This window comes from Branchiostoma belcheri, unplaced genomic scaffold (assembly GCF_001625305.1).
Source record: "Branchiostoma belcheri isolate BF01 breed outbred unplaced genomic scaffold, Haploidv18h27 scaffold11, whole genome shotgun sequence".
Taxonomy (NCBI): Eukaryota; Metazoa; Chordata; class Leptocardii; order Amphioxiformes; family Branchiostomatidae; genus Branchiostoma; species Branchiostoma belcheri.
This window is the reverse complement of record NW_017802491.1, coordinates 1,151,103-1,169,810: the sequence shown is the minus strand read 5'-3', so window position 1 is coordinate 1,169,810 and position 18,708 is coordinate 1,151,103. Positions and strand designations below refer to the sequence as shown.

At 41.6% G+C, this 18,708-nt stretch overlaps 3 protein-coding genes across 5 annotated transcripts; 2 read left to right on the top strand and 1 right to left on the bottom strand.

Annotated features, from left to right (window-relative positions):
* Window positions 1-83: 83 nt before the first annotated feature.
* LOC109482868 (probable endonuclease 4) lies at window positions 84-5,232 on the top strand. Of its 3 annotated transcripts, none has more exons than XM_019785726.1 (10): window positions 84-223; window positions 697-1,141; window positions 1,849-1,990; window positions 2,328-2,488; window positions 2,887-3,022; window positions 3,519-3,614; window positions 4,020-4,151; window positions 4,488-4,592; window positions 4,747-4,876; window positions 5,159-5,232. In XM_019785726.1, exons 2-10 carry the CDS (start codon window positions 698-700, stop codon window positions 5,211-5,213), a joined length of 1,401 nt encoding a protein of 466 aa, XP_019641285.1. In that variant the 5' UTR covers window positions 84-223; window position 697; the 3' UTR covers window positions 5,214-5,232. The 3 variants fall into 3 exon arrangements, with proteins under 3 accessions (XP_019641285.1, XP_019641294.1, XP_019641304.1); XM_019785735.1 differs by having other exon boundaries at window positions 96-218; XM_019785745.1 differs by having other exon boundaries at window positions 108-205.
* Window positions 5,233-5,519: 287 nt separating this feature from the next.
* LOC109482988 (coiled-coil domain-containing protein 166-like) lies at window positions 5,520-9,861 on the bottom strand. The gene is made up of 5 exons (XM_019785950.1): window positions 9,644-9,861; window positions 8,905-9,094; window positions 8,433-8,576; window positions 7,791-7,967; window positions 5,520-6,368 (listed from the first exon to the last, which is right to left on the bottom strand). Exons 1-5 carry the CDS (start codon window positions 9,796-9,798, stop codon window positions 6,108-6,110), a joined length of 927 nt encoding a protein of 308 aa, XP_019641509.1. The 5' UTR covers window positions 9,799-9,861; the 3' UTR covers window positions 5,520-6,107.
* A 393-nt stretch (window positions 9,862-10,254) lies between these two features.
* Window positions 10,255-13,680, top strand: LOC109482954 (U7 snRNA-associated Sm-like protein LSm11). Its single transcript, XM_019785858.1, has 4 exons — window positions 10,255-10,656; window positions 11,004-11,143; window positions 11,522-11,605; window positions 11,824-13,680. Exons 1-4 carry the CDS (start codon window positions 10,338-10,340, stop codon window positions 12,406-12,408), a joined length of 1,128 nt encoding a protein of 375 aa, XP_019641417.1. The 5' UTR covers window positions 10,255-10,337; the 3' UTR covers window positions 12,409-13,680.
* The last annotated feature ends 5,028 nt before the right edge of the window (window positions 13,681-18,708 follow it).

The window sequence follows — 18,708 nt, the reverse complement described above, 5'->3', positions numbered from 1 at the left end:
TGCGTCTATGTGTTTGTTTGTCCTATCTCTCCCATCTAAAACATAAGGGACACAAAGTGTGCTTATTTAGATAATCAGGACAAAGTTTGGGTCAAAGGTCAAAGTTGCAAAGATGGCGGCAATTTTGATGAATTAGCACAGGAGAACAGAGAACAGTGACTATCAAGAGAACGCCGATTTCCAGAGTTTATTGACTGCTTCAGAGGTGGCAGAACTTTGTAAGGTACCACAGAATGTGATAGTTCCATATCATGAACTAACACTGATGAAACTTCAACTTATAATTTGAACATAGCAAATCCTAGCCGTGGACGACTCTGGTACACCTTTTTGCATGATAATGCCGGTGACACCGGCATTATCATGCAAAAAGGTGTACCAGAGTCGTCCACGGCTAAGCAAATCCCAGGTCTTACCATGTGTCTTTTACCCCATGCCATGGTCTTACTAACTCTAGGGTGTCTAAACGACAATCACACGATATGATAGTTCCCAATGATGGTAACGTTACTGTGTAAAATTTACCACAAAATGGTGTCTAGAAAAATTGTTTGCTTCTGAACTCAGTCTGATATTATGTTGTACCAAATTATGCGAAATTTTGGGGGGCAAGTCATGTCAAACCTATACTGCATACTATTTTACCTGATGTCTTTATTGTAAAAAAATTATGTTTCTCAAATGTTCCTCATAAAGGATGCCTCGCAAGAAGACAGTACCTGAAGACAGTAGCGGCCACTTGGAAACACCTGGCACCGATACTCCACAGCCTCCAAGGAAGACCAGAGGAAAGTCACCCAAACCTCCCACAGTGTTGGACATAAAAAAAGAACCTTCTAAACCATCTAAAAGATCAGCAGACAAGGGACAGAAGGAAGAGAAAGATGTTGGAACATCAACAGCTAAGAGGAAAGCTGGCATCACTGTTGACACCACGCCGCCCAAGAAAGCAAGAAACACAACGAAAAACAAGGAAGCTGAGAGTAAACCACAGGCTGAGGCAGTTGTGTCAAATGAAAAGAAGAAGGAAAGAAAGACGAAGACTACTAAGATAAAGGTGGAAGCCAAGGATCAGGAGGAGAAGGCTAAGACTGAGAAAGTGATAGGGAAGGGAAGAAAAAATGGAAGCAAGACCAAACAGGTAAGCATAGGAATTCAGACTGTAGCATGACTTTTCTTCTTCTTCTTCTTCTTGCGTACTCTCTAACCACCCCTACTGGGGTATCACTGAGAGGGGGGGGGGTGCGACGGACTATGGCTGCGCGGCCAGAAGCCCGGCCTTGAAGGCCTCCACTGTCTGGGCTTTTACAAGCTGGCCCGGTAACTTGTTCCACTCATTTATCGTTCTTAGGAAAAAAAGAAAATCTAAAACAGTCTGTTTTGGCAGGTATTGCTTGATACTTATATTCATGACTTCCTCTGGTACGCCTATGGGCAGGTTTGAGGTATTGTTCCATTTGGATATTAATATGTCCATGAGTAATTTTATACAAAGATATCAAGCGAGCGGTTCTCCTTCTGTCAACAAGTAACGGCCACTGGAGGCGCTTTAGCATGTCAGAAACACTGCTGGTATAGTCATAATCACTAACAGACTGTTCAGTGGTAAAATATAGCTGACATGAAGACTTGTAACTTCTGAAGCATTGGAAGATGGTGATGTGTAGAAACTAAGATTGATATTGTATATTACTGTGCATTACAGTACTCAAGAAATAGTCAAGGTTAAGTAACTTAAGATTTGAGTCGCTAGACATACATGTAAGCAAGTGACTATCAACTTTTTTTAAAGGTGCAGTTGTTTACTAGTACAGTGTCTGATGATCTCTGATCCATGTCTGTCTTTAGGAAGTGAAGGAAGAGCCCACAGCCAGCAGCAGCACCGAAGAAAAGACCAAACCCAAGAGGAGGGCGGCTAACAAGGCCAGTGTGTTATTAGGAGGCCCAGGGCAGTTTAAGAAGTTTGTGGGAGCTCATGTTTCTATTACAGGTACATGTACTATGTATTATTGGTACATTGTATATACTGCTGCACCTATTAAGATATATAATTAAACTAAGCTTATAAGTCTACCAGCAAAATTTACCAATCAAGATGCAGCAAAGAGCATTTTAGAGGGTCAAGATTTTAATTTTTCACATTTTCCTGGCTACCCCTCTAGGATTGGCACACCTCAGACGTGACATGATGTTATGTCAAACAAATTCCATATGACAGACAAACATTTTGAACACTGTTCCTATTGATGCAAACCATGTGGTAAGGTCTTGTGCTAAGTTGGGCAAGCCGGGTCATTTTCTGAGCTGATCTATGATTGTGGTTTCAGGTGGAATACAGAATGCTGTGGAGAATGCTGTAGACATCAATGCCAGGGCCTTTGGTCTGTTCCTGCGCTCCCAGAGACAGTGGGCGTGTAAGCCCATGGAGGAGTCTGCAGCCAGGCTATTTAGGGAGGCCTGTCAGAAGCAAGGCTTTTCACCCAACCAGGTCAGGTCAAATTTCTCAGACCCAAACATTCAGCTGTGGAGGAGTGTTGCAGAAAACTAGATACTCAGCTGAATTTTGAGACTAGTGACTCTCTTGTAACTTTGGTATAATAGTCAATACAACACTGCACTGCTAACTTTAAACTGTTCTCCAAGACAAAAGAATCACTCACCAAAATTTTTGACTTCCAACCAACTTTGACCCGTTGCTGACATCACACGTGAACAAAAGAAATTGAAATCATAGCAATTGAAAGCTGAAGAAGCCTCCAAGTAATTTGTCTTTTAAGTTTGAGAACAGTATTTTACCATCTCAGATGAGCTTTTATGGCTGATATGAGAAATGATTTCGGCAACGAGGCTGAGCCATTTTTTAACACTGCACTTCTGTTGCCCTAGATCCTGCCCCATGGCAGCTATCTGCTGAACTGTGGCGCGCCCAACCCGGAGACCCTGAGGAAGAGTCGGGAGGCCCTGGTGGATGAGCTGAAGAGGTGTGAACAGCTCGGACTCACCATGTACAACTTCCATCCTGGTGAGAAGGGGATTCAGAAGAAAACAACAGTCTGCCCAGCATGGTTGCTGTAAACTCCATTATGTAAAGTAGCCTGGATGCCAGACTTTTTAGTTTTAGTAAGCTTTCTTGGATGTTTCCCTGCCAGATGGATAGACTATTGAGGTCTAGTCTTTTTGGCAGGGAGACAACTGAAAGTGAACTATTTTAAGCTAAAAAAGCTGGCATCCAGGCTATATTGTAAAGTGATACAGTATAGCACTCACTTATTAGGAAAATGATCCGAGTAGTCAAGATGTTTTTTGAATATCAGTTTAACTTATATATTTTTGATTGATTCTTACAATGTACCATTGTCTCTTTTCCTTCGTCATAGATCATTAACTCATAAATTGGCAAACAGGAGTGCCAAAACTGTCATGTAATGCAATGTTGAATAAAAGTGTTTGCCTATGTATATATAGTTAGACAGGCAAGTTTGTGATGTTACTGATACATTTCTGTGGTGACCCCCTAGGTTCTTCCTGTGGTGAGATCACAGTAGAGGAGTGTCTGACCAGGATAGCAGAAAGTATAAACCTGGCTCACCAACAGACCAGCAGTGTTACAACAGGTAGGACAGATGTATGTGTTAATTATAACTGGTTCATTGTTCACTGAAACTAGCTAGGTGTTACTAGTTCACTGCCCTGATGAAGATGACATACAGTCATTGAAACGTTAGCTCATTAAAGTGGTTGTGAATGATTCACCAACCTGTTGAAATTTTTCAAGGATATATATATACTGTTTTCATGACTGACACTCTTTGGGGTTATAGAATTGCAACATATAATCTCTTGTAGAATGTATACACCTTCCAAAGTCTTCCCGATGTTGTACTGTACCTGTCTTTATACTACTCTTGTCTCTTTGCCTGCTTCTATAGAACTTTGAGCACTAATACAGTTCCCAGCTCACTAATACAGTTCCCAGCTCACTTGCAGTAACTGTTTTCTGTATGATGTCACCCTTCCAGTGATAGAGAACATGAGCTGTCAGGGTAACACAGTGGGAGGGAAGTTTGCAGAGCTGCGTGGGATCATCGACAGGGTGGAGGACAAGTCCAGGGTGGGAGTGTGCCTGGATACCTGCCACGCCTTTGCTGCTGGTAAATTGACACTGTCACATTTGTCATTGTAGGTCATCATGCAACTCTGAACAGCTGCCGACAAGGAACTACATGTTCTAGACTTTTCCATAACAAGACAGCATAAAATTTACAGGACTATTACTATCCCGAAAATGCTCTCAGTTTTTGCAATCGTAGGTCAATCACAGAACATGTAACCAGGCCCTACGGAAGAAAGTTGTCAGCTCTTGTATTGCTTTACTTTGATAGAGGCTGCTTCTCCAAGTTTAGATACTACTGGTAAGGTAACTATCTCTATACATGACTAAGTTGCATTTATCTAAAAATGACCATGGTGTGCTTTCTATCCTGAAGGATACGACCTTTCTACCCAGGCTGGATATGACAAGATGATGCAGGAGTTTGAAGAAACTATTGGGTTTTCCTACCTCAGGGCCATGCACATCAATGACTCCAAAGGTAGAAATCCTATATATAGTATTACACATACTCGTCTGTACTTTTTTGTACTTTTTGTTTCCAAAAAACTGCAGTCTCCTCATATATCTTGGCATATGTATTGTCATGGTATTCACCACTTGATGACCTAAACATTTTGCCTGCTGCTGCAAAGGTGAAGTTGGATGCCATCTTGATCGGCATGAGAACATCGGGAAGGGGAAGATTGGCATTGAAGGCTTCAGACGAGTCATGAACGACCCACGACTGAACAACATTCCCATGATCCTGGAGACGCCTGTGGGGTAAGGTCCACTCTGATAATGATTTTGATTAACATCTGTCAGCAACACAAAGAATTTCTTAAAATGTGTGTGACTAAAATAGTAGATTTCTCAACATCCACCTTTCTGAGACATCTACCAATGGGAGTTCATGTATTGGCATGTACTGTGAAGATACGTAACATGTTTTAGTAATCTTTTCTTGCTCACATCTTTTCTTATTTTCACTTAGTATAGCATACTGTAAGACATCAAGATCAGGTAGTAAGATGATTTCTAACTCTCTTCTATTACTTTTCCCAGTTTGGATGACGATGATGAGATAAGGATACTGTACTCCTTATGTGAGGACCTGTAGACTGGCCCAGGAAACCTCACCAGCACACAGAAGGGCAACATGTGCAAGAAAAAAGTAGCACACAAACATGTTTCAAGGTTCAACTGCATTCCTTCTGGCAACTTGCGTTGTTTCCTATGAACGTTCCAGGTTTTAGAAGTTGTTCTTTGTTAGTCCATGCTTGTTTGCTGATCATGTTATGCAGGACATTATATCTAAATGAAAAAATATGAAAGATGGTCTATTAGATTATTGTTAAGTATTTTCTGATGGAATTTCTAAATGACATACAGATATCACTCTCCTGTTCATGAAACTTAATGATAGCCTGTTGTTTGAATAGTTTTTATTTAGTATTATGGTTTTTAAAACTTGTTATGAACTAATAAAACAACATGTACACCTTACATTGTTTCTTAGCCTTATTTCACTCCCTAAACAATTAATTATGCATAGCACTATCTTAAATTATGAAACATTCACAATGTAATTGTGTCAATTAGATTATAGAGCCAGAGATCATCACACGATACATATATTTCCATGTAGTTTTCTTTCTTTGCAATGTGGCTATATACATAACCATGCCAACATGATAAATACAGACATTTTCTGTATGTAAACCCTAGAATATCTGAGAAACAACACTGAATATACAACTTTGTGAATAATCCTGCGGATCACAGACGATGGTGAACTTTGCAGCAATGTTTCACTGGTCTATTAGATTAACTATGCCAACATTATAGATAAGTAATACAGACATATTTTCTGTACATAAACCCTAAAATTTCTTGGAAACACTGTAATATATACAATGATGTGAATAATCCTGCAGATCGCAGACTATCGTGAACTGTGAAGCAATGTTTCACTGGTAAGTAAAACCATCCAACAGTAACTTGATGAGAAGCATTATTCAGGTTCATCCTCCCCAAGCTGGTCCTCTAGGAGCCCAAATGACTTGAGCACCTTGTGTTGTCTGGAGCTTCTCAGGACAGCCAGGTCCTTGGCATACTGCTGTTCTCTCAGCAGCTCTTTCCTCTGCTCCTCCAGCCGCAGTTTGTGCTCGTGCAGCGCTCGCGTCTCCTTGATCAGGTTCAGCAGCTCATGTCTCAGCTGACGGTTCTCCAGTTTGATCATCTGTGTGTGCTCATCCAGACATCGAGCTGCCTCCTGCAGGAAAGACATGTTTAAACAACACAACAGACATCAGTCAAGTAGTTTTCCTTTTTTTAGTACTGTGGTAGGAACTAGTCAAGCCTGGGTACCATTTCTTCTGAAATGGGGCTCCTTGCACTCACTAACCCAGGTACAAAATGGATGGCTTCCATGCTGGAATCAGTGATTTGAGTACACGTTTTTAATGGATTACTTCACTATTACAGTACAGGATGACATATTTACCTTCGCCAAGAAGGTTATGTTTTCGTAGGCGTTCGTGTGTGTGTCTGTCTGTCTGTCTGTCTGTCTGTCTGTCTGTAAACACGATAACTTGAGAAGGCTTAAATGGATTGACTTCATATTTGGTAGGTGGGTAGGTCCTGATGAGACCTCGAAATGATTAGATTTTGGGGCCCCTGGCGGCTTCTTATGGTACTGCAGCTGAACTTCCGGTTTTGATATCTCGTGATCTGGACGTGCTAGGGTCACGAAATTTGGATGGTAGGTAGGTCTTGTGCTGGGGAATAAGTGACATAGGTTTGGGCCCCCTATCGGCTTGCTCAGGAACTGCAGGGCCATTTCTTTGAAAATATTCATAAGAGGATAACTCAAGAACCGGTGGACGGATCATCATGATTTTTGTTATGTAAGTAGCTTAAGTGATGCTTGACATAATTATGCGACAATTATGCAAATCTGGACGTAATTTGCATAATTAATGAGGAAATTCGGTAAATCAGCTGCATTACATTATAGGACTATTCAAGCTTGAGACATATGTAATTGACAACGAGAAAAACACAGGCAGATATTAATTTTTTTAAATTTTTAATTTTTTAAAAAGATTTTGTAAATCAACACTTAATTTGCATAATTAATGAGAAAATGTTATAATTCCATAATGGTAACTGCCTGGAATTTCATACTTAGGGTATTTGCAAGTTAAGTGAATGTGAACATCATTAAACATAATTTATTCAAATAAGGACCTTATTTGCATAATTTATGAGGTAATGATAGAATGGCTTTCTTTTTTAAGATAAGGCTGTCTTTTATGGATAATATGATCAACTCATATAATTCATGCAAATGAGGATCCTATTTGCATAATCAGGAGGAATAATCTTTACTTTGTCATAAAGATTAACATCATTTGGCGAAGGTATGAGATCGTGGGACTCTAGTTCCATATAATTCTTGTGCTGAAACTGCTCTCACAACCGGCTTGGCTAAACCCTATATTAATGGTCCCACGACAAACTACTGACACAATAACGATCCTTCTGGGTGCATAGCCCTTATAGATATTTTGAATGCTCACTTTTTATCCAAACAGTGCAAGACAAGCTAACTCCCAGTATTCTAACTCTAAATTTTAAGTCAGTAAGGTATACGGTACAAAGAATTGTTCCAGAAGCATGTCTAGTTACTGACCTTGTTAGCCAGTTTGCCCATGGAGGTAATACGTTGGTCAGACTCGTGTTGGTAGTCGCTCTTCTCCTTCAGGAACTGTGCCTTGAGCTGCTGCAGGGTGTCCGAGTGCACACCGCGCATCTTCAGCACCTCTCGCTCCAGCTCCTTGATACGTGATATCTGGTCTGCCTGCAGCTTCTGTAGGTCAATGAGAAAGAAATACCTTTTATTATTTATTCATTTATCTATTTGTTAGGCTGTCGATACACCCAAGGATACAGCCAAGGCAGCCAATATATTTACTGAAAAAAATTACCAAAAGTGTTGACACCAGCAAGATGAACATATACATGTACCAGCACATTAAGTGTAGCCTGAAATCAATCTGTGTCAGTTTGGCACTCCCAAACTTTGCTCCCTTGCCAACTATTGCTGGCCAGCAAACAGTTGGGGAGTGTTTAAAGCTAATAAGGCTGAATTTCAGGCCAAATGATCATCTTATTAAAAAGTCAACAGCCAATTCACATTCTGCTGTTTACACTTGTCACAAAAAAGTGGATATCATGGTACATATCCCAAGGACAACCCAAATAATCAGATTTGACATGGCCTTGTGTACAAGAAGTCTGATCAGTATGGTTGTATGTTGTTTAACAGTCTTACTTTGAACTCGTCCAACTCTTGTAACTCCTTCTTTGTTTTAGCCAGCTCGTTCTCCCTCTCCAACAGGAGCTGCCTCAGTCCTGCCTTCTTCTGGTCATACTCAGCCAACACCTCTGCCTTCTCCTGTTGCAGCTTTTCAATTTCCTAATGAAGAACAACAACAAGAATCAGCATTACAAGTTTAGTGTGACATTATCATACGCTTTTACACCTTGAAACTTCAGTGTGGATTCATTCCTGGGTGCCATACTATGGGAAGGCAAATTTTAGCATCTAGTATCTATCTATAAGTTAGGACTAGGCGGCAGATATGTGTCAGCTGACAGGGCCAGGTGGCACTGTCTAGCTTCTTTAAAATTGTTCATCTATTAGCTGTTTTTCTATTTTCAAGTGTGTCCCATCAGACTCCCATGTAAGGTCAGGGACCAGCTTATTGGCATTATGGAAAGTGTTAGGACTAAGAACGACATACCTTTTGGTTCTGGTCACTGAGGGAGACAATAGTGGACTGTCTCTTGTGAGTTTTCTTGGCCATGTAAGACATGTACTCGTGACTCTCCACCCGTGTCTGGTGGGCCTCCTGCTGCAGCCACTCATTCTCCTTCCGCAGCTCCTCAACTCTCTTCTTCTTCTCCGCTAACTCCTCATTCACACTCTCCAGTCTGCAACAAGCACAGAATACACACACATGTAAGTTCATATTAACAAAGGGACTCACATAAAAGGTGGTGAGTGGACCTGTGTTCTGACTGAAACACAGCTTTGGGTAGTTCCTTACTGACCTTAATGCCATTTGTGTAGTTGACGTTATACCATGCAATATGTAACGTTACACGTAGGAATGTTAGAAAACGGGTTCACCAATTTCACCAGGAGTATAAATCTCAGGTCTGTGAACTGTTTTCGGTAGCCTTAGATATGATGTCATGTAAACCAAAAGAGAAATTATTGCGTTACTTGTAAACGTTAACTTTAATGGCAAAGCATCAATCTATTTTGGACACCTAACGTTAACATTAACAGGTGGTTGCTAGAGTTTTTGTCTCCTTGGTGAGAGGGAATCAGTGAGATTCTAATCCGGGTTGTGTACTTGTATGTAACGTTATGTGCTCATTGTGAGCAAACAAGAAAAGAACACGTGCTTCTAAATGAAATAGTTTTCGGTGAACCACGGAAACAACATCAAATTCATAAAGGGACACAACACTCACTGTTTGGCCAACAGCTCTTCCCTGTCCTCTCCTTCTGGAGGCTCGGCGGAAGGTGCAGCGGTCCCCGCCGCCTCGTCGGCATCTCCCTTGTCCCCCTTCCCTTTCTTACCCTTCTTGCCTTTCTTGCCACCTTTACCCTTCTTCTTTGGAGGCATTTTTGCGAATGATCACTGGACAGTGTTCCCGATGCCCGGTTGCCTAGATAGTCTAAACAATCATTGACAACAAGCGACATATTTGTCAACAGCAGATTCGACTTGTTGCCATTGCTATTCTTCCGTAAAATGTTCATAATATACTTTTAATAGTTTAATCAAAAAAAGTATACATGATTAAACATATAAAAATATTACAGAAAACTTATTTACGTCTTGTTTATGGCAGCACCAGTCAGGGACCAGTGATGATCTATTTCTCGAAACTATGTCCAGAAATATCAAACCTGTTTTACTGCACACGCTCTAAAAACATAGCGCAATATTCGCAAAGGCCCTTATCATAACTATCCTAGTTGACAAAATGAGACTAGTATTAGTAAATAGTCACAAATATCCCTGACAAATTATTTGCTAACTTCGTTTGTAATTATCATGTCGTGTGCTTTTGTATGTATTTTATTAAAAGTGTCCCAACGTCATAGATTAGGCTGTACTCAAATAAGCTGCTAGTTTTTCTGTATTGTTAAAAATCCAACATGGAGGCGGAAGAAGAAGAGGCGGTCGATTTGACTTCTCCAGATTTTGACCCGGCGAAAGCTTTGTCGTCCCGGGCCGTAAGCCTTCCCGTGCCGAACGTGAGACCCCTCCAAAACCTAGCTCAGTATGAGTCGGCCATGAAGGGTTTGCGAGCCCCCAAGAAGGCACCCGCCAGTGCACAAACAGCTTCACAACATGGTGGTGCCGCTTCAGGGAGTAAGGACTCGTCGGCAGAGGCAGGGCCGTCTGCTAGGTCTCTGCCTCCACTGGTGGCCACGCACAGGAAACCTGCAAAAACACTACTCACAAGGATGAAGGGTGAATGTTTCTTTATGTTGTTGCTGAGCGTACTATGCCTGCACAGTCTACTGGTACTATAACATTTATGTGGACTGATCATGTTGGATCATGTAGGAGTTGTACCAAATTCTGTTATGTTATGATATTGAATTGAACTTCATGCACCTTGTGCACGTTTTACATTATACAGATTCAGGCTGTATACCTTCATACATACAGTCTGCACCTGGCCTGTGCTATTACGCAATCTCTCACTGTTGGGTTGACTGTGCCTTCTGCAAGGGATCCGGACCTATCCAGTTGAAGGGCTGTTAGAACTTTGAAGCATGATTTAGTTGGCTAAGTTTGAACTGTCCTGTTTGCAGAAGAAAAGCAGGGCCCGCTGGATGTTCTACGCAGCTGTATCAATGAGAAACGCCGGGTCATTGTGACGACTAGGACATTTAAAGGTCTGCGTGGGATCTGTACTGGCTACCTGGTAGCTTTTGACAAGTTCTGGAACTTGGTAAGTGGCTGCCATGCAGTAGAAATATTCTCTTAGCTTAGAACATTTGTTTTCCATTGCAGTTGGTCTTCAAGCAGCTTTTTATTGGGAGGGCAAGGTACTTAGTACCAGTCTGTTTATTTACCTCATACATGTATTAATTGTATATATATACAGTATGTCTCAGTAAGAATAAACAGCAGTAGTTTGTTAAGTTAGACCATGTGAAGGTAGATCATACATTTGCTTCACAAATGTTACTTTTAAGGTTTTTTTGCTTGCATTTTTTTTTTCATGAACAACCTAAAAGTTGTTAATGTTTACACTTTTTGATTGCTAGCAATTTTACATATTTATGTATGTCTATTCTTTAAAATGTCTCGATTCACTCCCACCTAGGCAATGGCAGATGTGGAAGAGGTGTATCACAAACCACCACTGGGCAAGAAATTCTTCCAAGAGGAAACGCTAACTGTCTCAAAGGTATGTAAAACCCGTTTTTTTTGGGGGGGGGGCAGTAACACAATTTGGACTGTCCTTCCTCAACTTCCTCTTTTGGTCTGTAATTTTGATCATTTTACAATCACTTGGCTGTTATACCAATTCTGTTTAGTTTTCCAAAAAGAATTCCATGTTTAATGTAGACATAATGAAATCAATAAAGGATAGTTTGTTTTTTCATGGATCCTGTGATATTGCAGCTTTTGCAGTCAGAGACGACATCAGAAATTGTCTCCAAGAAGGACAGTTCGTTGCAGTCCACAGGAAGGAAGGACGAAGAAAGGCAAAGAAGCTCATCAGCAGGTAGAGCTGAGCAAGACACTAGACCCTGCAGTACTCAGTATAAGGGACAGGGGGCAGGTATGGAACTAAGGAGCAATGCCAAGAAAAAGCCAGGAGACAGTGATGGTGAAAAAGCGAGTCCCTCTACTAGAACAGAGTCACAGCAGAAAACTGATAGTAAGCAGTCAAGAGAAAAGAAGAGGCATACAGAGGGACAAAGGACAGACAGACCAACCAGTTCCAAAGATTCGAGTCTGAAAAAGCACAGGAGGGAAAGACACAGAGGTGCTGAAGCTCTGTCTGCCCTGGAAAGCAAGTTAACAAGTCTACAGAGAGAATTAGCAGCATTGGATGCAGATAGGAGGGATACAGGAGTAGACACAGAATGGTCATCTAGGAGGAGGAGGAACAAGAAACAAGAGTCCCAGTTTTTCAAGAGACACGTGAACCAGCTATTTGTGAGAGGGGAAAATGTTGTGATAGTGTCAATAAAAGATGCATGACAAAGTATGGTTGTGTTTGCAGTTTACGATAATGGTTGTTATCTTTGCAGAGAACGTTTTCAGTAGCTTATGTGTGGCTGTGGTGTGGGTGACAGTGCCTACCAGGCTAACTACTAGTACACATGTACATGTTTGTACATGAAATGCGACTGTTGCCTCATATCTCATAATCTGTGTGTACCCATCTGGTGCAGAGTATGTGTTTTCATAATAAATAGAACAGGTCTTTGATGCTTCTCGCAGAACCAACTATCCAAGGCAAGAGGTATGAACATCTGGTTCTCACCCTCAAGGTTATATAATAATCATGTGCAAGAATAACTTAGGTATAACAGCTGTTGAGAAAATGTGATTATCCCAGGTTTTCTGCTTCCAGATCAGAAGCAAGGAGATGGCTGATTTGCAACGTTTGATTTTTTTTTAGAAAATGAGAGTTGAAGCTGGGTGTCGTAATTAGCTATCTTTCACTTTGGTTGAGCTGTCCAATTATGTACTTTGAGGTTAGCCCGATAACGAAGTACGTATACATGTACGTAGAATTTATATGGCTGATTACACCTTATGAGATGTTATGTAAGAAGGGCCAGCACGCGTTGTTGCTTTTCATCCAGACAAGAGCGGTATCACAAAGGTAGCTGTCCCGATTCTGCCAAGTAGGATAATCCTATACTGTAATGGTAGGCAATATGTTGATCATTTCTAACAACTGGACCCGCTAATGATTACACGGAATTACTGGCTAACGAGTGATGTAAGTCGCGGTGTTGTGCACTCGGGCGCGTGCCAGGTCAGCCGTGAAGACAGAAGTTAGCAATCAAAAACGGTTTGAAGAACACTAACTAGACATATTAACAGCACATATACTAGTATACTCCTAGAGTTGTCCTGCTGCCTGACTATTTAAAATTGCACATCTTGGTGTATCTTTTTTCCTTTTATAGTAATACGACAATGCATTATTTCTCCGCTTTTTGTACGTACATCTAAGGCCATGTTCACGCGAAAGTCAAATACATGTATGTAGTTTTCATACAGTATTGTTTGAAAAGATATCGTATTCGACGCACGTTGCAGTGTTGACAACACATACATCTGATACGGCGATGAATTCTTTGTCAAGTACAACTGTCTATGCCTGATGATACATGACTGCTGGGGTTCCTGGCACGCCTGTCAACGGTTCAAAGATTGTCTAGTTGCTGATCATTAATGGACAGAATCAATAAAACCAGCCAGGCTGGACGCCTGGTGTATCCCACATGTGCATTACATTCTTGGTACGTCCTTCAACTTCCCACTAAAAATCTAAACTTTCCCTTCAGTGTATGAAAAGCTGGTTCCTTCTGTCCTTCGTGCCCCTCGATCATCAATATGACTGAAACGCGACGTTAGGCCGGTAAGAATGGGACACAATGGCGCCATCCGATGTTACTGTTAGTCTGTGGAGATTAGATCTCAATACAGAGTCGTTACGAGATCTCGCGCTCATGTGTGTGTGCGTGAGTGTTTCTGTGTGTGGTGTGTATGTGTGTGTGTGCGTTATTGTGTGAGTGTGTGTGTGATGAGCGCGCGTATGTGTGTGCATGTGTGAGAGAGAGTTTGAGAAGTCACTGAGAATGTAGAAAAAACTTCCAAGTTATGTTAGTAAACTACAAAATATATCACAGAATTGTGGACACCTCAAAACGTTGTATGTAGCTCTCTCTCTTGCCTTTGTCGTCTTGCCAGCTAGCGAGGTATATATTTTATCTAATATTTGACAGTAAACTGTCCATACTGTATTGTAGCCATGATCAAGCAGCTAGCTCGTTCAGATGTGACGTATTGTGATGACGCATATTTGTAGATATTCAGAAGGCGAGTCAGAAGACTGCAGACACATTCATCAACAGGTATACATATAAATTTCTAAAGCTTAACGTTTATCCGCAGTCATGTAATGCCTATATTTGACGTGTAGTGTTAACGTGATGGGCGTTATCAGCACCAGCAGAACTAGCAGCCGTAGGGAGATGGATTGCACACACGGCGTTACAGACTTGTTCTACCGAGAATGTCGTGGTGGCACACGGGAAGTAGAGGTGAACCTTCTAGTGTTTACGGAATGGTCTAATTTAAGATTTACGGATATTCCTTGTTTAGAACAGCATGTGTCGCGCATACCGAACTGTAAAAGAGAGCAAGAGGCATGATTAAGTTACCATGAACCTGTGAGCTTGTCCGGAACCGCTCAGTTGAGTGATTCAACATCCATGTTCCTAATTAGAAGATGCAAGCAGCAAAAATGTTCAATACAGCAGCATAGATTGCTGTCGCGTGTTACACGGATTGTTGTCTCCTCGAATTGTAGTCAGACATCATTTCCAAAATTCAATCATACAGCGTGTCCACGGCACCCATGAAAATTATGTTCTAGATCTAGTTTTATCCCACAGCCATCATTTGCACAGCGCAAAATGAATTTTGAATCTTTTGATTTTTACTTGACTCTCTAATGGGACAATTTAATTGGAGGCGAGACGTCGACGTAATTGCGACTCAAGTGGTTGAGATACATGTAATGCTTCTTCTGATATCGCTGTCACCTTGTCCCATCATCATATCTTAACAGCACCTATATATAATCACTGCCATTTAAATTATCAGTGAGGGCCCAATGACATTTGTCGTGCGGTAGGTTTATGTCCTGCGGTAGGTTTATCTTGGGACAGACGCAGTTTATAGTGCACTGAAATGTCGTAGAAAAAATTGTTTTTCCCTAGACCTATTGCGAGTGGAACTCACTGCCACAAAGTACAGAACGTCAGAATCGTAGGGGCATTTAAGCAGCGTTCACAGTTAGATATGAAAATGTTTAGTGTTATTGTATATTGCCTGGCTACCAGGACGTCTTGCCCTTTATGATAGCTTCCGGCTTCATTTGTAGTTGAGTAGGCCTGGCTGTATGTGATACAGCCTAATAAACCAAATCAACTAGTCGCTGAGAAACATGGTAACTCCAGGTTTTGCACAGTTACCGCCCGTGTCGTCCTGTTATATCATAGCCATCCATATAAATGCATCCTTCCGCACATGAAAGTACACTGTATTTGATATCGCCCGATAATAATGACTACTTACTGGTAGATGCACCCCTATAGCTACGAGATGATTGATGTGGAATATCTTCTCAAAATATCAAATTTTAGCCCGCGGCAACACCGAGGGAGCCCACCGGATATCCGGACCTTCACATGGCGTAAATTTGCCCTTTTAGTGACCGTACCGCTTCTCAAAAGTCACCTCTCCATACGACCCAGATGTATGATAACATACCAGCATAATCAAACTCAAAGTCTTCTTTTCTGAAAGGCTGCCTTACTTCTTACGACTGACGCAAAACCATGAACCAACATTAGATATGAGATCTTTAGCTCGGACGACTTCCTTCTGTTGACATAGAACACTAGATCTTACAGTTAAGTCTTTGTGCCCGATAGAATTTTGTGATCTTGTATTTAGATTCAAATATTGTTTGAATCACATTGAATATGCACAAATAACTAAGCAAATAGATATATATTTCTAGGCCAACATTACAGGAAATTTTCGAAACCAATACGTATTTCAGATGTGCTACACAAAGACCACATCGAAGTGTGATATTTAGCATGGCGGGTACCCCATCCCGCTGGGCCCACTGAGCTATGAAGTCCGGCGGCTAAATTTTGTTCTGAAAATGTTTTGTTGATTCTTCAAAGTTTTTTTCTCTTCCACAACCAAACAAAGTTGGCTGATGGGTGTTTGTGTTTGTGCGTGTGTGTGCTTGGACAACCTGTTGGTTTCTTCCAGGGGGGGGGGGCAGAGTCTGAAAATGTCATGTTGCATTGAGGGTGATTTTGTACGAAGGACGAAAACGACAAAATTTGTGCTCAACGAAGGAATTGAATTCAACAGAGAAGGGACTAATTTCAACAGAGAATGAGCTAAATTCAACAGCGAACGCGCTGTGCTCAGCGAACGCACTGTGCTCAGCGAAGGCGCTGTGTTCAGCGAAGGGGCTGTGTTCAGCGAACGCACTGTGCTCAGCGAAGGGGCTGTGCTCAGCGAAGCGGCTGTGCTCAGCGAAAGCACTGTGCTCAGCGAAGGGGCTGTGTTCAGCGAAGGTAGCCTCTACCAGGCTCCGCGGATCGCTGAAAAAATAGTAGAAATTGGCCGAAATAAAGGGATAGTATACCAGAGAAGATCCAGCCGGCCATAGAAGCTCCAATTTGCGACCCACGGAGCCTGTGCGGAGTCGCAAGCTTCTTTGAGGTTCACTAATCGCTATCTAATAGGTGCAAAGTGGTATCTAATAGGTGGGAAGTGGTTAAGTACCTCCGTGGGTCGCAAATTGGAGCTTCTATGGCCGGCTGGATCTTCTCTGGTATACTATCCCTTTATTTCGGCCAATTTCTACTATTTTTCCAGCGATCCGCGGAGCCTGGTAGAGGCTACAGCGAAGGCGCTGTGCTCAGCGAAGGCGCTGTGTTGGGCTGTTCTCAGCGAAGGACCTGTGCTCAGTGGAGGCGCTGTGCTTAGCGAAGGGACTGTGCTTTGAGTGTTGATGCCCTAACATCCCTAATTATAAAAGATATCGCACCATTTTTGGCGACGCCTCAGGGGGAGCCTAATGGTACAGTATTGTGTGCAGTTTGCAAGAATTCTAGGAATTGCACAGGCATTTTTTTCCACAGGAATGGAATGTCTACAGGCATGTCTGGGATTTTGCTGACACACATCTATGCCCACATTCCTACGTAGTGAAATTCCAGGAAACCCTTGGGACATTGTGGAAATTGTACAGATTCACAACTGAGCAGACACATGCTGATTTACATCCCTGTCCACTCCCATGCAACATTATCTAGCTCATATAACTATAGCTCCCATGATGTTAATGAAGTAAGCAGTAAGTGAGTTTTCTGAATTAGTGTAGAACATCTTCCCCTACGTATCATCGACAGTCTTCAACTCTGCTGCATTTGAACAGGTACTATATCTTTCTCTCTATAATAATTGAGAAGTTTATTGCAAATTCATGCCCGGAGGTTAATTGCCAGTTACAAACATAAAAGACCATTGAAGAACAGTATATAAAATAACTAAAATCCACATAATGAAAGGTAGTTGTCTAAAATTATAGCTACGTCTAAGTCTAAAACTATGTCTGAAGGGTTTGACTTCTCTTTTATAACTGTAGAAGACACGTATAACGTTATATCTGTAAGTCTCCTTTTCAGCATTTCCCCAACATGTTCAGGGTCACAATGTGAGTTATCAGAATGCCACAAAGAGGAGTATCCATTATGATCTAATACCGGTATGTCTTTAACACGTTGCAATAAAGTTTGTCTACGGGTATTTGTAGGCTTTGCTGTAAGAGAGAGCATCCGTTTGAAGGGAGTGGGAGGTTGTGTCCATTTGGACCAAGCATAACCAGAATTTAACTACTAGTATATCTATATACAAATATCTGTATCTAAAGGAAGTCTACCTAATTCTGCTCTACAGGCGACATTGCTTACTATTTCTAAATACACCAAGAACATTTTTACAGAATTGGTTGTGTACATTTTCGATAGGTGAGGTCTCATATGTAGTTTAATATAATATTTCTTGTGGACATCAGATATTGACGTTCAACTTGATAGGTTGTTAACGTTAGGTAAGCATAACCAAATCCTTCGACTAGATCAATTTTGTTATAGGACAATTATTCCCCGGGTAATCATTCTCAATGGCAGATTATTTCCTGTACATTTAATAGTCCTTTATAACAGACTTACGTTTCACCTAAGATTAAAATCACACAAATCTATCACAGTTCCTGGATGCTGTATTACCTTCCAAGGATTGCCAGGCCGTAAGAAGCACGCGGAAGGTCCCCATTTGGACAACCACACAGAACTGAAAACTAGCCCTTGTAGTGGTGAAACAGACCGCCGTGTTTCCCTGATGGGGTCGGAAAACACCTCTAAACTGACCCGCTGAGACTGGTTACCAGGCTTGTAAACTCTGAACTCAGGCCGCGAATCTGTACCTCCCTGTGATGACTGCCTCAAACCAAGCCAAAGTGATCTCTCTTTCCAGCCCCACAATCAGTCTGCTTTCCTCACATACCTACAATCATACGGCCACATTCCTTTCCCACATGCCTTTCAAGTGTATGTCCTACATTCTGGACCACTTTCCTACGAAGTGAAATTCCAGGAAACCCTTGCGACATTGTGGAAATTGAACAGATTCACAACTGAGCAGACACATGCTGATTCACATTCC

Coding starts and splice junctions, on each gene's coding strand:
- LOC109482868 (XM_019785726.1), top strand. CDS start 698: ATGCCTCGCAAGAAGACAGTACCTGAAGACAGTAGCGGCCACTTGGAA. Junction 4,152..4,487: donor CTGCCACGCCTTTGCTGCTG/GTAAATTGACAC, acceptor TCTATCCTGAAG/GATACGACCTTTCTACCCAG. Junction 4,593..4,746: donor GCACATCAATGACTCCAAAG/GTAGAAATCCTA, acceptor GCTGCTGCAAAG/GTGAAGTTGGATGCCATCTT.
- LOC109482988 (XM_019785950.1), bottom strand. CDS start 9,798: ATGCCTCCAAAGAAGAAGGGTAAAGGTGGCAAGAAAGGCAAGAAGGGT. Junction 9,095..9,643: donor GAAGAGCTGTTGGCCAAACA/GTGAGTGTTGTG, acceptor TGCTTGTTGCAG/ACTGGAGAGTGTGAATGAGG. Junction 8,577..8,904: donor TCAGTGACCAGAACCAAAAG/GTATGTCGTTCT, acceptor GTTCTTCATTAG/GAAATTGAAAAGCTGCAACA.
- LOC109482954 (XM_019785858.1), top strand. CDS start 10,338: ATGGAGGCGGAAGAAGAAGAGGCGGTCGATTTGACTTCTCCAGATTTT. Junction 10,657..11,003: donor ACTACTCACAAGGATGAAGG/GTGAATGTTTCT, acceptor TCCTGTTTGCAG/AAGAAAAGCAGGGCCCGCTG. Junction 11,144..11,521: donor TTGACAAGTTCTGGAACTTG/GTAAGTGGCTGC, acceptor ACTCCCACCTAG/GCAATGGCAGATGTGGAAGA.